General features: G+C 35.9%; 2 protein-coding genes across 22 annotated transcripts in view; one reads left to right on the top strand and one right to left on the bottom strand.

The window, feature by feature from the left end:
• The window catches only part of LOC127501176 (major histocompatibility complex class I-related gene protein), a 128,712-nt gene extending 123,207 nt beyond the window's left edge, over positions 1 to 5,505 (bottom strand). For 14 of the 21 annotated variants that reach the window (XR_007926541.1, XR_007926542.1, XR_007926546.1 and 11 more), the window contains exons 1-4: positions 5,292 to 5,505; positions 4,646 to 4,834; positions 4,134 to 4,394; positions 3,070 to 3,147 (exon numbers count right to left, since the gene is read on the bottom strand). Coding sequence is in view for 7 of the 21 variants with exons in the window: in XM_051873043.1 (XP_051729003.1) it covers positions 3,070 to 3,147; positions 4,134 to 4,394; positions 4,646 to 4,834; positions 5,292 to 5,445 (682 nt within the window). In the remaining 14 variants the exon portion in view is untranslated. The remainder of the gene's footprint in view (positions 1 to 3,069; positions 3,148 to 4,133; positions 4,395 to 4,645; positions 4,835 to 5,291) is intronic. The other 7 variants (XR_007926543.1, XR_007926539.1, XR_007926537.1 and 4 more) reach the window with 4 other exon arrangements.
• Positions 5,506 to 5,597: 92 nt separating this feature from the next.
• daxx (death-domain associated protein) lies at positions 5,598 to 17,276 on the top strand. The gene is given in 13 exon segments (XM_051872990.1): positions 5,598 to 5,782; positions 6,474 to 6,542; positions 6,735 to 7,025; positions 7,232 to 7,600; positions 8,331 to 8,423; positions 8,425 to 8,463; positions 8,776 to 8,892; positions 10,996 to 11,227; positions 11,433 to 11,602; positions 13,169 to 13,364; positions 13,453 to 13,957; positions 14,636 to 14,765; positions 16,638 to 17,276. Coding segments are annotated over 11 exon segments (2,124 nt in total). The 5' UTR covers positions 5,598 to 5,782; positions 6,474 to 6,542; positions 6,735 to 6,812; the 3' UTR covers positions 16,698 to 17,276.
• Positions 17,277 to 17,299: the final 23 nt, after the last annotated feature.

Genomic DNA, 17,299 nt, shown 5'->3' on the forward strand with positions numbered 1-17,299 from the left:
TGAAACTTTCATATATTCTAGATTCCCTACATGTAAAGTAAAACATTTCAAAAGTTTTTTTTTTTTAATTTGTTGATTAGAGCGTACAGCTAATGAAAGTCCAAAATCCAGTATCTCAAAATATTAGAATATTTACATTTGAGTTTCATTAAATGACCATCCCTACAGTATAAATTCCAGGTATCTCTTGTTCTTTGAAACCACACTAATGGGGAAGACTGCTGACTTGGCAATGGTCCAGGAGACAATCATTGACACCCTCCACAAAGAGAGTAAGTCACAGAAGGTCATTACTGAATGAGGTGGCTGTTTACAGAGTGATGTATCAAAGCATATTAAATGCAAAGTTGACTGGAAGGAAGAAATTGGGTAGGCAAAGGTGCACAAGCAACAGGGATGACCGCAAGCTTGAGAATACTGTCAAGTAAAGCCGATTCAAACACTTGGGAGAGCTTCACAATGAGTAGAATGAAGCCGGAGTCAGCGCATCAAGAGTCACCACACTGAGACATCTTCAGGAAAAGGACTACCAAGCCACTTCTGAAACAGAAACAGTGTCAGAAGCATCTTACCTGGGCTAAGGAGAAAAAGAACTGGACAGTGAACAGTGGTCGAAAGTCCTCTTTTCAGATAAAAGTAAATTTTGCATTTCATGTTGAAATCATGGTCCCCGAGTCTGAAGGAAGACTGGAGAGGCACAGAATCCAAGCTGCTTGAAGTCTAGTGTGAAGTTTCTGAAGTCAGTAATGATTTGGGGGGGCCGTGATATCTGCTGGTGTTGGTCCATTGTGTTTTATCAAGTGCAAAGTCAATGCAGCCATCTTCCAGGAGATTTTGGAGCACTTTATGCTTCCATCTGCTGACAAGCTTTATGGAGATGCTGATTTCCTTTTCCAGCAGGACTTTAGCACCTGCCCACAGTGCAAAAACCACTTCCAAGTGGTTTGCTGACCATGATATTACTGTGCTTTATTGGCCAGCCAACATGCCTGACCTGAATCTATGGGATATTTTCAAGAGAAAGATGAGAAACAGTCGATTCAACAATATACAGATGATCTGAAGGCTCAATAGTGCCTCAGCAGTGCCACAGGCTGATCACTTCCATGCCACACTTCACTGATGCTGTAATTTGTGCTAGGAGCAAGTCATTTGCTGTAATATGTGCTGCCGATCAAGTATTGAGTGCACAAATGAACATACTTTAAAGAACTTGAACTTTTCTGTTTTGCAAATCCATTTTTTGATTGAGCTTAGGAAATATTCTAATATTTTGAGATACTGGATTTTGGACTTTCATGAGCTGTACGCTCTAATCATCAAAATTTAAAAAAAAAAAACTTTTGAAATGTTTTACTTTACATGTAGGGAATCTAGAATATATGAAAGTTTCATTTTTAAAAATAATTTACAATAAAATAATGAACTTTTTGATGATATTCTAATTATATGACCAGCACCTGTATATATATAGTCATGGTCAGAATTATTGGCACCCTTGGTAAATATGATGAAAGATGACTGTAAAAATAAATCTGCATTCTTTATCCTTTTGATCTTTCACTCAAACAAATTCACAAAAATCTAACCTTTCATTGAAGTAAAAGAATTGAAACTGGGGGGAAACTCACGTTATAAAATAAATGTTTTTCTCCAAAACACAGCCACAGTTATTGGCACCCTTTTGTTAAATACTTTTTGCAACCTCCTTTTGTCAAGATAACAGCTCTGAGTCTTCTCATATAATGCCTGATGAGTTTGGAGAACACCTGACAAGAGATCAGAGACTATTTCTCCATACAGAATCTCTCCAGATCCTTCAGATTCCTAGATCTGTGTTGGTGCTTATTTTCCTCAAATTTGTTTTGTAGGGCTCAGGTCAGGGAACTGGGATGACCATGGCAGAAGCTTTATTTTGTGCTCAGTGACACATTTTTGTGTCGATTTTGATGCTTGTTTTGGATCATTGTCCTGATGGAAGACCCAACCACAGCTCATTATAAGATTTCTAGCAAAGGATGTCAAGTTTTCATTTTTTTTATCTGTTGGTATTTGCTAGAATCCATGATGCCATGTTGTATCTGAACAAAGTTGTCCACAAACATTAAAGATCCAGCAGTATATTTAACCGTAGGCACAACTAATGCTTTTTGACTTTTTGACTTTTTTGAGTTTGTGTAAATCTACTTAGGGTTCAGAGAATGTCTTTTGATCCACATTAATTTTACACGTCTGGTACAAATATGTGGCTTTGTTTAATTAATACAGGGTGTACTTTTTTCTTTATTTAGCCTGAAAGAAGGGAAGTGAAATGTGAAAACATGCCCAGGTGGGGCACATTGTAACACGACCATATGACAGCTTAAAATGTTATCTGATTTAATGAAAAAAATGACAAACTAAAATATTTTGTCAATAAAAGACTCTTTTTTTTCATATAAAATGATAAGCATTTTTTTTTTTAGAAATTCATACATTTAAATCAAAAAAATAATTTTGTAGTTTGACAATGAACACTGCAAAACACAGCTATACAGCTTAGGTCAAAACAATGAAGGCAATCTAGTGAGTTCCAGTCCAACTTGAATGGAATTAGTGAAATAAATCAACTTTTTGATGATATTCTAATTATATGACCAGCACCTGTAGTGTCCCCGTCAATATACTGGGGCATTAGTACCCACACAGACTACAGGGTGAGCGCCCCCTGCTGGTCTCACTAACACCTCTTCCAGCAGCAACCTGGTTTTCCCAGGAGGTCTCCCATCCAGGTACTGACCAACCAGGCACCCTGCTTAGCTTCAGTGGGCAACAGGGTGATATGTCTGTTTGTGAAAGCATGCACATGCTCACTGAGAACTGATATACCTGTTTTCTCTAGGGTGCTTCTTCCATACTCCACATACTTCTTCAGCCACTCAATGCACACAGTGCTGAAGTAATGTTTTCTGCCCTCAAGATATGCTTTGTTATTATTCCACTTGTTCTGAGTGCTGAATCCTTACTGCACTGAGGAAGTCCATCTCATCTCCTTCAAATCCAGAGACAGAAAGTCCTCTCCATCATAACCTTCCTGGCGGAATGCATCTGTTGCTCCAATGTGATCATCCCATTCACAGCCGTACATTTCCTGGAATGTGTGCACACCTGAGGAAAGGAGACAATGTATGTATATAATATGACAAATCAATTCATACAGTCAGAATAAAATCACTTAAATTTATATTAGTTTAAATAAATGATTTTATCTTGTCTCAATTGACCAGAAATTAGAAAAAAGAAAGGCTTCTCATTGTTTACTGTCAGAGTAAAAAAAATAATGATTTAATAGCTTTATTGCAGCCAATATAGAATTATTCCTCAGTGTATTTGCCAGTATATAAAGTGGCAGACAAAAACAAATATACAATAACACAGCATACAACACGCTCAGTTACATGTTGTGTATGTTGAATGAAGAGATGCCAGTTAATACTTCTTATTAATCCTGATGTTTCATTTTAACTTATTTTAGCAAAGCAACTGTTTAATTGGCTTTGATTCATAATTCAAATGAAATCATAAATATTTTCTGCATGCATAGTTTGTATGCATAGTAACCTCTATAAAAGAGCCAATTGGCAAAGTCACCACCTGGTCTTTATGTGAAACTTGTGCTCAACATTTGCTCTACACTGCACTGCACTTGGCCATTGGCTAGACCAACGTGAAATATATATTTTTTTAGTGTTTGAGGGTAAGAAACAACAATTATGATACCATTAATGTCAGATTTTAGCTATACTTTATATAGTCGGAATGAAACTGAAGTTGCGATAGTCTTTTACTCCCTATTGTGACACATATCTGAGTGAAATGGCTTCTCAAACAAGAAAAAATGTAGGGCAGGACTTGAATCTGTTCATCAGGGAATGCTTGTATGGTTGTGGTTTGCTATTGGTCGATCTCATGTGAGTGACAGGTTGTCCCCCCTCATGCCAGTAAACACCATCAGAGAAAAGATGTCACTGCAAGTGGGTGGGGAAGCTATACTGATTAAATATTGTGAGGGCATGTGAAGAAGTAGAAGCACTATTATATTCTGGGACTGTATGTTGTGTGTATTTATGAGTGTGTGTTTATGATGAATGTACCTGTTGAGTGGTTGAACCGTTCTTTTGCGACTTGGATGTTGTTTCTGAATGCCTGGTGAGTTCCAGCTGCAAGCTGCGTTTGTGTGTCCCAGTAACTGTCTCCTTCTTTCTGTCTCATCCACTCTGTCTTCGGCACAACTTTCATTGTGTTGCTGTCAAAGTAAATGAACTGCCCTTCATCGACCAGACCAACAATAGTGAACTCTGGGAAGTCAATGTCTCCAGACACAGCAGTAAAGAAGTATTTCAGAGAGTGTGTTTCTATAGATAATAAATAAATAAAAATCTTCAAATCTATTTAGATTTGATAAAAAAATACATTTATATCTTATTCAAATACGTTTAGAATTATTATAAATATTTCAAAAATATTTTGTCCATACAATGAAAGTAATAAGGTCCAAAGCAAAAAGAACTTACTTTCTTTCCACTGTAGAAGAAAGAAAGTCTGTGTGGACTCTGCAGCTACTATACGTGGTTTTAGTCCTAAAATATCAAATCATACAGTTTACTTATAGTACTCACCTGCACAGGCGAGACAAACTCCAAGGAGCAGAAGAAGTACAGTCCGCATGTTTGGACTTTGACTGAAAACATCTTCTTCAGGATTGAGCATGAAATATTTTCCAGTGTCAAGGTTGTAAATTCCAGCCAATAGATTTTTAGGACAAGCGGAACAACGTCAATCACTATGAGGTTTTCTTAGATTGGATTGATAAAAGTGAAAACAAAATAAAGTCATTATTAGACGTTAGACATATCATAAGTATGAAGAACAAATTTAGCAAAAATAACAAAAAAAATGTAAAAATATATAATAAATAAATAAATCTAGATATTTGTGCATGAATAAATAAATATATATATAACAATAAATTTGCTAAAATAAATAAAAGAAAAAAACAAATAAATGGTTGGGGAAATACAAAAATGTTAAATAAAAAGCAAAACAGAAAGCTGTTTTTTATATTTTTCTTTTTCTTTTATCGTTAAGTTATTTGAGTATGAAGACTGAGTTTGATTTTTCCTTCGTGCAAGAGGATTTTAATCCATAATCATTAGGCAGAATTTATAACACCATTATCTGCTCACTGAAGTGAGATATCAACTTTAGATGGTTCAAAAAGGCTGGTGTTTAAAAAATAATAGGGATCTTACCTGCCTGTTTTCTTGCCCTTGACTCATGGGTCATTAAAATGATATCAGGCTGCAGATAAATATTTAGTTTAACTTGTGAAATAAACTCAGCGTGATATAAACAGATGAACATACTGTATAACACTACAGCTGTATCCCAATTCAGAGGCTGCATCCTTCACAGCTATTGTGCACCTGATCAGTATCAGTTTTGATTTTGGAGAAACAAAACACAAGACGCACACCTGACTAAACATCTGGTCAATACAATTTTGTTTGACGTCACACCATATTACTTTAAATTGAAACAGTATAGGTTCAGTTTCTGTTAGGATCTCCTGCTCCCTGAGCGGCGCTGATAAGCATCTGAAATGAACAGCGTTGAAAACAAATCGCAGAAGAAACACGACGCGCTCAGCCAATGAGCGATCAGATTACTGGCCGTCAGCGAACCAGCGCGTCTCATGTTGAGCTGTACATACATCCACCACTGAGTTTCAGGATCCGAGCGCGTAAGTTGTTTCTAATAGTCCTTTTATTGATTGATCAATAACAAGCTTTTATGAAAGGGATTTTTATTATGCGTTTGTAAAGACTGTGAGGAACTTGACATGTTGTGAAGTTACTCTTTATGATCGATGTTTTAAGGCTTTTAACAAATAAACGGAAGTGAGCTGTACTGCATGGCCGAATTAAAGAGCTATAGTCTCCTAAATCAGCAGGCAATATAACCTAAATTATTCTTTTTATATCCACATAATATGAAGTTATTACAGTGTCCAGATCTCATTGGCTCAGTCAAGCAGTAAATATGGTTCCTAGGGAATTAAACAGTTACAAAATTGTACCATTGTAGACATGGTTACCGCCAAAATACCATAGTTACTACGCTTATCATTATCATATGTAGTTTCGTTTCTTTTTTATTACAGTGGTTACTAATAATTTTAGTTTTTAATATGATTTTGTATGTAAGGTTAATATGAAATGTAAGGTAAATCAAGTTGATTGACAGTGTCAGTCATTGCATAGAAGTCATGTCTTGCATAAATACATCCTAACCATCCAGAACAATTGTAACGAATTTTAACCATGTCTTTGAGAATATTGAAATTATTTGGCCATAATATTACATATAATTACTCACAATTGTCTCGTACATACAGAAATATTGCACTGACTGATGAATATGTTGTTCTACAGGTACATACAGATTTTGGGATCTCAGTTTGGACTTTGACGCTCTTGGCCAGTTCAATGCTCAGTGCTCAAGTATGTACAAAAAGCTAAACAAGTAAATATAAAATACACTGAAATAGATTTTGAGATATTAAAAAATCACTTTCGGATATGTATGGTAAAGTTACAGAGAGACCGAATCACCAAGAGTAAATGTAACTGGTCTGTTTACTGAGACACTTGCACAAATAGTGAAATCCTAAAACATAACTGGTGTGTTTCCAGGTATTGGTGTAGTTGAAATGCAGGCCTGACACCTCCACATTCGTTACTCCCCAGCAAATTCTTTCTCCTCCCTTCCGGATGGCCGGAGCAGTGATGGACAGCATTGTTATCCTTGATGATGATGATGAAGAAGCTTCCACATCTGCATCCTGTTCATATACGTCCTGCCAGTCAAAAACACCTCTGAAGAATCAGCTACCACGTCCAACACATATCACACAGTCTCCATTTGCCACTGCAAAGAAGGACGTTCATGTCCTGCAAGTGGAGAATGAAAAACTGTTTGCGGAGGTACGTTTGTTATGAATATTTACCTTTAGTTATTACATATTTCATGCAGAAAATGAGCATTTTGTGTATAATATACTTGTGTATAATGTACATAACATTTTGAGTGGTTTCATCCTGTTATCCTATTGAAATTACTTTGTATTTTTCCTCCTTTCTTGTCGCACTTCGAATCCAACCAAATGCCACCCCTTCATCCCATGGTCCAGTTTGTGGAACATTGCTCCAAACACTCGCAAGATCATCCGGAGGTCGTGACCTACCTGCAGAACAGATACTCTAAGGCCCTGCCGACCTTCCTGTCATCGGTGGAGTTCCGAAACACTCTGGGTCGCTGCCTCACACGGGCCCAGGCAAACACAGGAAAAACCTTTGTCTACATTAACGAACTCTGCACCGTTCTTAAACAGCACACGGCTCGGAAACGGAGCTCCATACAGTCTCTCCCTTCTCAGGCAAAACCTGAGGAGAAGAGCAATGGGACGGATGTAAAGGAGGAGGAACAGGTTAAAGGAGAAGAGGAAAAGCAAGAAAATGAGGAGGAATCAAAGAAAACGAAAAGGGCTTCAAGGAGACAGGTACTGTAGCAATCCATCATAACTCATAGATACACACATTTTATATGTTGTGAAGGTGGTCTTGGATTTTATACTGTCACTGTTGTTTTTTTAGCATGCTTTGGTTCTGGAATTATTTTTCCATTAATTATCTCCATAGGGAATTTTAATTTTCTCCATTAAAAATAACTTCAGTAAAGAGTTTGCATGCTGTTTTCCAGTGGGATGTGTGATATTCCTATTTGAAATCAACAACCTCTGACCATAAAAGTGTTTTATTGTGTGAATTACAAAGTCTACGAAGTAGGACAATGGAAATTCTGACTTTCCATGAAACAAACCAATCATTCAAACTGAGATTTGAAGCAAAAAAAAAAAAGTATTTGAAAAGTGTAAAGAACAAATGTACAAGATGTTCTTTATTTTATGAGGTAATGTACTATTATCTAATGAAGCATGTAACTAAATCAAAATGACATTACCATATAAAAAATTATTTCAATATATGCAAATACATAAGTAGGCTACAGTATCGTATATCAGTACTTAAAAATGTCTGTTCATGTTAGGTCTGTTGAAAAGTTTTTGTTATTGCTAAAAATAGCAAATAATAAAAAATGAATGGGGTTTACATCTGGAAACCCCACTGTTGTTTTCTATACTTGTGAACATTTAAATTATTTGAAGGATTTTGTCTGAGAATATATTCAAAATGTACATTGTAATTTGTGTGTCTCATGTTTTACTTCAGTTAGCTTACCTGGAAAACCTGTTGAAGGTGTATAATGAGGAGATCCGACGGCTTCAGGAGAGGGAGTTGAGTGTGGAAGATCTGGAGAAGGAAGGACTCCAGTTATATTCAGGAGCACAAGCTCAAACGCAAGGTGAGTCTGTTTGTTCTTGTTTTATAATTCTTCGTCTCGCAGATCTTGCTCAAATAAATCCATTGTTGAAGTTCAGAATAAGTTGTTGTTGTAGATAAATGGTCTTACTGGGCTGGACAGAAAGTTTTGAGTTCTAGAAATTAAAGTATGTTTTCATAGTAAATCAGACTGTTATATCAAGAGGTCAAGGACAATTTGATTCCTCATGATATGTTTTAATGCAGTCCAAGTACATTGAAATAATGAGATTTTATTGGGTTTTATATGGTCTTGTTCTGATCTTTATCTTTAATGCACTTTTTGTGGTCTCAGATGATGAAGATCTATGAAAAACTGTGCGAGCTGAAGGGCTGCAACACGCTGACGGGTCGAGTGATCGAGCAGAAGATTGCCTACAGTGGAACACGCTACCCAGAGATCAACAAAAAGGTTCTTCTTTTGCTTGTGAAGTCAGAGTGAGTCCCCTAAATTATCGTTCCGTTTGTGTACGGAACATGACTCACTCCTGAAACCTGTGATTTTTTTTTTTTTTTTAATACACCACACATACAGAAGAGAGAAACATTTCTGGTGCACATTAAACTACATCATTAACAGTTGTTGTTCAGTTCAGTTCTGTGTAGAGTTGTCAAAAGTACCGACCTCGGTACCAATTTGGTACTGAAATTTTAAAAAATGTGACGCTTTGAGCACTTTTGAGCTGATTCGTAAACACCTGATTGGCCATTGTGTTCACACGCTCATCAGATATGTCTGTGATTGGCTTCAATGATCAACGCTTCAAAAACATTGTAAATAGACAGTGACGCTCTTCACCGAGCGCTTACACAGATACAGACCAGACCAGTCTGCTGATAAACGCCTGCTTTCAAACGCTCCCTCTTTTAAACTCAAGGACTTCCGTGTGCTTTCAAACACTCCTGTGCGTTGATCATTGTAGCCAATCACAGACATATCTGATGAGCGTGTGAACACAATGGCCAATCAGAGGTGTTTACAAATCCACTAAACAGCTCTCAAAGCGTCACATTTTTAAAATTTCAGTACTTTTGACAACTCTAGTTCTGTGCACTCTGCTGTTGTCACTACTTGCATTTTTCGGGAGTTAATTCGGTTGTAGAATGCTGTTATCACTCCTGTAAGTTACTGAACTGTGTGTGTACAGAATAGGATTAAGCACTAAGGCTACGTTCACGCTGTCAGTTTTTGGGATTGACAACTTTATTTACTTACAGGTCTCAAAATGTCCCGTTCAAGCAACAACTTACTGTAGCGCCTCGAATACTGTTTGTGAACGTGTGACGGGAGTCAAGCCGGTATTCATAGCTTTCTGTCACATGACTGCCACAGAAACCTGGAGGGCAAAACATGCATAGAACTGAATTATGGTTACAGACCTGTCAATTTTCCATCTCAATAGAAGAATATCAAAAACGTGAACAAAATGCAAGTTTTGGGTGCTTGTGAGCCATATACAGCACTTGCTGTATATGGATAACTACTAAAAAAAGCGGGACGTTCTAAAACACTTAACATGAAAAACACATAAAAAGTCCCTCAATGTACTAAAACAGTGATATTAAAAGATCGAATTCAGTTTAACTTTATTGAAGATGCATACTAATTTTCAGGTGAGCAGATGAGCACAGAATATGAACACAACACGCTAAATGGTTAAGCGTTTTCTTTATAATGGTTTTCTATGGTTGTGTTTATATTCTGGGTCCATCTGCTTGCATGTACATCGGTTGCATCATCAATAAGGTGTATACTGAATTTGGTCTTTTAATATCAATGTTTACTACATTAGTACTGGCAAACCTGGTAAAATGACTTGCGGTCAATGGAGGAAAGTTTTGTTTTGCCCTCCAGGTGGGCGTTCCTATAAGTGTGTGATGTCATGTGAAAACTATGAATTCTCTAACCAGTAACCACAACAGTGACCAAAGTAATATCAAAGATGGCGACGTCTGTAAAACTGAAAAGACTTATCACTTTTTGATACGACAAGGGTCCAAGCGAGCCGCTAGTTCATTCGTCAGATCTTCATTAACTGACAGCAGCTTTTACTGGATATGTGGAGAGTGACGCATTTGAGTCATGCCACTCACGCGTAGAACACAAAACTGAAGGGAGCTGCTACGGTGGAGAACAGTGACTTGATGTAAAACCTTCAGATGACATACAGTTCATCTGTGCTGCAAGTTCTCGAAACCACACATGAAAACTCGCAATACACATAGACGCATTTGCACAGTGCAGAGTGGCTCTCACACAGCGCGAGTTTTTCATTCATCAGAAATTGATCTTAAACTTATGAGCTTGAGGCAAAAATGCTAAAGAAAGTGACAAAAATTTGTTTATTAAAATGTAATTAGTACATTACATTTATAAAAGTATCTTTTTATTGTAAAACTTTCAAAATTGTTCATGGAATGAATTCCAGAGGGCAAATATTCACAAAAGAATTAATATTTATGTATATTTTTCATATGTTTTATTTGTATTTCTGTCTTTCTCTTTGGTTTGTAGATTGAACGCTACATTAACAGTGAAGAAGCTTTTCACAATCCTCCAGACTACACAGATATCCTGAAGGTGGTGCAGCGCGCCAACGAACGCTACGGTCTTCTGCTCGCCCGCAAACAGATAACCCAGATCGCTCAAGAAGCCTTCCGAGAGACGGGCAACAAACTACAGGAGAGACGGCATCTTGACATGGTCTACAACTTTGGCTCCCACCTTACGGATTCATACAAACCTAGTAATTAATTTAATTACTATCCAGTTTAGCTAGAGAAGATAAGGAAAAGTCATATTGTATTAGTCTGATTCTATGATGCTACAAACTCATCAGTGTTTTATGTACATTTCTGGATTGATGTAATAATGGATGTACCCCAGTAATAATATTTAGTGATTGTAAGTTAATAATGCGAGGTCAGGTGACTTTGCCTGTGTTTTAACAGCATTAGATCCTGCACTCACTGACCCAACACTGCATCGCAAACTACGCTCTAATAGAGACATGGCCATCAACAGCCTGGAGGAGGTGATCAACAAATACGCCATTAAACAGGAAGACATGGAGGTCGAGGAAATGAGGAAAAAACAAGAGCGAGAAAGACAGAAAAAAGAGGTAAAAGAAAGTACATTCGTTTTGTTCTAAAATCTACAGAGAGGAGTATTACTGTTTTCACTTTAGGGATCAAGTTTCATCGGTTTGCATCAGCTTCATGTATTTGGTTTTTCTTCAGTAAAATTAGAAACACCACAAGACGCTTATGAAATCAAACTGAATTTGTACTTAAAATGTAATGAAATGCATTGTAATTATTTAAATCATATGATTTTAAATATTTAAAAATATAATAAATAATAAAATGAAATTCTTCATGCAAAGAAATTGCTTAATTTTATAAATAAGAGATTAATAACTTCTAAAAATGAAAGATTCATTAAATTTAATTCAATTCTATTTTAATTATTAAATTAAATAATGATTTAAAAAAATAAATATAATAAAATAATTCAAATAATTGTTAGTAGTATTTCACTATTAATATTTTTATTATTACAATTAATAATAATCTATTTACTTTTTTGCTCCAAGTTATTTATTTCATCAGAAGAATCTTTTATTTTTTTATTTTTAACCAAACTTGGCCTAAATTGCCAAGTACAATGAAAATGTTTAAAGCAATAAGTAAAATACAGGCATTGTTTGTTTGTTTGTTTTTTGTTGTTTTAAAAAAAAAAAAAAACAGAAAACAGTTTTTACTACATATTTAATTATTTGTATTTATACTTACCAATATAACAGTATTAGTAAAAACATTAATATTTATGTTTATTTTGTGAACAATATAAAATTAATATAATTTTTGAAAGTTAAAATATTCTATTTTAATTAATAAATTTAATAAAAATTTTAAATATTTAAAATGATTGTTTAATATTGTTTAATTAACTTGTTTCTTGATGCAAATATGGCTGTGTTGTTGATTCTATTTAAATATATATAATGACTTTTTAAAATATAAATTAGAGATGCACCGAAATGAAAATTCTGAGCCAAAACTGAAACTGAAAATTCTGGATGCACTTGGCCGAAAAGCAAAACCAAAAGTGCTTTTTAAAAAAAATTTATTTATTATTTTAAATTAGCTGTTTTGTATAATGTGTCAATATTAGACTTTTTAATGAAATTCATTAATTTTAATGATACTGAATTTAAAAAATACAAGCCAGTAACATAAAATAACTACAATGTTATTGAAAGTAACACTAAAATTGGACAGAAAATATATTAATATTAAATATCAATATATTATTCTTTATTCAGTTCTATGCAACAGAATCAGATCTAACAGATTTATTTTTTTGACCAATTATCCAAATAATGTAAAGTCCTACAAAGCTGATTATTATCAGAGATTGTAGCTTGGAGTGGATCAGTGAACCAGAGGGTAGCGTTATTTTATCAGCGTTGCCCAGCACGGCTATACCACACCATGTTACAGCACAGTAAGGCAATTGCAAACAGAAACAAGTATACTACTACATAGAAATTTCATGTCGGCTTGTCATTTAAGTGGACTTTGCTTTTTCAGTGAGCATGAGCCGTAAATGAGTGGAGCTTTCGCGTGGGCCGTGAACAACTGAGCGCTTGCAAGTGCATATTTTCCTTCTTTCATATTTGCAGGCACTTGATGGACAGCAGGCTGACAGCAAAGAAAAAGAAAAAGAGGAACAGGAAGAAAAAGAGGAACAGGAAGAAAAAGAGGAACAGGAAGAAAAAGAGGAAGAAGAAGAAGAGGAGGAAGATGAAGAAACGGACGATTCCTCTGATCCTGATATTGAAGAGGAGATCCAAGCCAGTCAAGAACAAGTTGGTCCAGGTATGAAGTGAACAAATCTTCATCTAAAACCTTGTTGCTTGTATTTAATGTGTCCACTTCCAATTTCTCCTTCTCTGATGTGTTTCAGATGATGACGAAGAGGACATCGAAGAGGAGCAGTTGAACAACAGTGACAATGAACAGCCAATCAATGAGAACTCTCCTCTGTCAATCAAATCATCCATACCGGATACAGAAGAAGATCCGGGTGATGAGGACCAGCAGTCTCCAGTCAGCAGCACACATGAGGCAGGATCTGTGGAAACGCGCACAAACGGCAGACCAGCTAAACTAAGCCCCCTGTCCACTGAGGACATCAGTCAGTCAGAGACAATGGACTCTTTGCCTGCCGTCATGGCAGAAACTATTTCCACTAATCACATTAAACCTGTTTCTAAAAGCACCAGTATCTGCACCGAGACTGTCTCCACCAATCAGGCCTCGTCGCCAACCCACATGAGATCAGCCAACTGCAGTCCAATACCTCAAACAAGCCCTTTATTAATCGACGAGACGGGCAACTACAGGAAAAGGAAACGCACCTCGACTGAAAAACAAACTGCCTCCTACAATGGGAATTGCACAGAGGACAGGTAAATCTGAAGGAAAGAAAGAAACTTACCATGAGAATTTGTTTAATCACTTGTAATAATGCAGTTTTGAACATTCAAGCATGAAAACCTATTCTAGTAGACCCCAAAAACAAATTCAAGACTTTGAAAAAGGGCATAAAATGGCCAATTGAAATCACTATTTAAGCTACTAACTTTTTAATTATTAAGCTTAAAGAAAATCTTGATGTTTAGGCCTGGAAATGAAAATATCTTTTTCACCATTAAAAAAATAAAAGACTGTGTTGGCCTTTTTTTTCATTCAATTAAAAAAAAAAATCAAAAGCACAATAAATGTCATTAAGGTCCACACAACATTATATTCAGAGTCGAAACCATTCGATAGTTTTCTGTGAGAAACTGACTGTAAGTGAGTTGAACTTCAGAACCATATCATTCAGACTGTTTTTGCAAAGCAGATCATTTGATTTGACTGAAAAGAACTGATTCTAAAAGAATGATTTGTTCGTGATTTGGACATTGCCATGTCTCTCGAGAACATGGCAAGAAGAGCTATGGCTGCTGACCTGTGGATGTCAAGATTTTTCTCCTTTTTTGTTTCTCGGAAGAAAGAAAGCCATACGGGTTTACAACAACATGGCGGTTTTCTGTGAACTATTACTTTTTTATGCAGTGCTGTTTTTCTCATGTTCACCTCAGTGATATTCCTCTGGATATGGGTGTGATCTGCTGCTCTGAGCAGGAAGACTCAACCAGGAAGAGGACAAGGACTCCGACAAAGGACATGGTCAAGAACTCAAGAGCCACACCACCGCCGAAGAGAAATAAGGTGACTGTGTGTTTGGTTTTAGCTTGCACTGAAAAACTTCAGTACATCTATTTGAATCTGTTGAATTGCATTTGGATGTTATTACACTATTCCAGCAGCAAAAGGCACATTTTAACAGCTCAGAAATATTTTAGCATGACTGTACAGACTTTAGTCAGTTTAGATGCCATATTGAATTTAACGCAGATGAAAACGAGGCTGCGTGGGATAGACTTACAGTCTCAACAATGGCACACACTGCATAAAAGGTCATGTAAATTTCATAACTCAACTTTTAAAACGGTCTTATGGAGATTTTAGCTAGTGAAAGTCTTTTCAGAAAGTCGTTTTTTCAGCTGAACATTCAGTATGTTGTTAAACAGCAGTATAATGCATTGAATGCACAGCCTTGTTTTCATTTCTGTCAAGAATTAAAGGTCTATTGCATTGCAACTTTCTCAGCTGTCTAAATAGACACTGCAGTGTTATTTAGTATGATTAATATAGTATTATACTATTTTTTATTTTTTTATTTTTTTTATATTTTGAATTAGTTTTTATATTTTTCATTTTAATTTTAGTTTAAGTTTTACTAACAACTTATTTTTTTGTTTTATTAGTTTTTTAAATGTCATTTTATATTTTAGTAATTTTAGTACTTCAACTTAAAGGCACAATATGTAAGATTTTTGCATTAAAATATATAACACTGTGCTAGTGGTTTTTGGATATTTTGTTCAATTGTGTACTTAGATTATCCCAAGTGTTTCCAACAATGTTTAAATCCAGAGAAATAAGCAATCATAACCAGTGTGACGGCCCTTGTCATTGCTTTGCCTATCAATGACGTCATATCCACATTACCGTCGATTTCCGGTCCTGTTTCCTTAAAAGCCATGGAAATACTAAAGGCTTTTATCGACAGAAAACTAATCAGTCTTATTGTTTGAATCTCTTGTTTTCTTGATTTACCCCAAATACCATTTTTGTACCATGCCTCAAGGTAATGATACACGGGGCAACTTTTTGAGCAATGGTGCCGAGCGATGTTGCTGAGGCACTTTCCCATTGAAAATGGGCAACAAATTTCTATCTGGATACTGTAGATCGAAATTTGTTGACCATTCTCAAGGGGAAAGTGCCCAAGCAACATTGCTCAAAAAGTGCAGAAAGGAACGAAAGGACAGATTTTGCTCAGGCATTTCAGAACGACCAAACCAGCGGTCCGCTGGATAGTCCAGTTATGCCGTCCCGTCGTGCAGACATGCCTTTTTTCATGTGCATCAAGGAATTTATTCTGTAAATGTGTTTCCATCGTAGTTTATGCATGTTTTCGTATCGCATAAAAAATTTAAGCTCAGTTAACCGCATACGTTTTTTTATGCACATTTTTAGAATTGATGCGCATATTGCCGTTTCCATCCAGCGTTTTTTATGCAATATTCCAAAATGCACATAAAAATAGGTGGATGGAAACATAGCTAGTAATAAAACGGTTAATAAAACTTGAATACATTAGCTCATCCATGAACATGATTTCTTGCTTTCCATCGGCTGTGGACTTGAAGACGACAACTCCCATGATTCCACACTCATTCATGGTGTCATCAAGCTACGCCTTTGTTATTGTTTTGAATAAGTGACCTCTAGCGGCTAAGCTTACATACTGTGCCTTAAAAGCCAAGCAAAAAATTGGTGCCTAGGCAACTAACTGAAATATTTGCTTATAAAATATTCCTGAAAGTTTTTTTTTTTAATTTCATTTCAATCTAAATTTTTTTCAGAGACTACAATCTTTTTTTAATACTTTTAGTTTGCAGAAACACAGCATTATATACAGCATTACAAGCCCATTAAACAAAAAACTAACTCCAGTGGTTCATGTGTTGACAGGTGAACGTGGCGACTCAGTGCGACCCAGAGGAAGTGATCGTTCTCTCAGATTCAGAGTGAGCTCTGCTGTCACAGGGTACTGAGCTGACATCTCAGACAGCTTCCTGTTCCAATAGTGCCTGCTAATGTGAACATAGAACAAAAAATGTTTATTTTATGTTGGACTGGTTCAATCAGCATTTGAACCATTGCCACTTATCTGCAATGTCACTGTTTACTTTTTATATGAGGGAAAATAGCGTGCCGATGTTAATTAAGGCTTTTTAGGGGTATTTTGGTATATTGTAAATGGTTCTTGCCTCTAAATATTCTTACTACAAGGGTTTATCTTGTATTGTATTTATGATTTTAGTTTGAGGGTTTGGATGCAATCCTCATTTGTGCCAAGAGTCATAAGGGGAAGTGAGCTTTCCCTCCTCGAGTCAATAAATGCTCTCATTTTGTGTAGTGTTTGACTTACATGTTGATTACTTTGTACAGTGCACTGTGGATTTTTTAAGCAGCTGTGGAAATAATTTTCCACATGAAGTTTTGAGATACTTGATGCTGCAACTCACAAGCATTGGAATGTTTGTTTTCAGATTACGTCTTAAATGAATAGTTTACCCAAAAAATAAAATTTCAGACATTAATAACTCACCCTTATGTTTTTTGTTTATTCT

This window comes from Ctenopharyngodon idella, chromosome 19, assembly GCF_019924925.1.
Source record: "Ctenopharyngodon idella isolate HZGC_01 chromosome 19, HZGC01, whole genome shotgun sequence".
Taxonomy (NCBI): domain Eukaryota; kingdom Metazoa; phylum Chordata; class Actinopteri; order Cypriniformes; family Xenocyprididae; genus Ctenopharyngodon; species Ctenopharyngodon idella.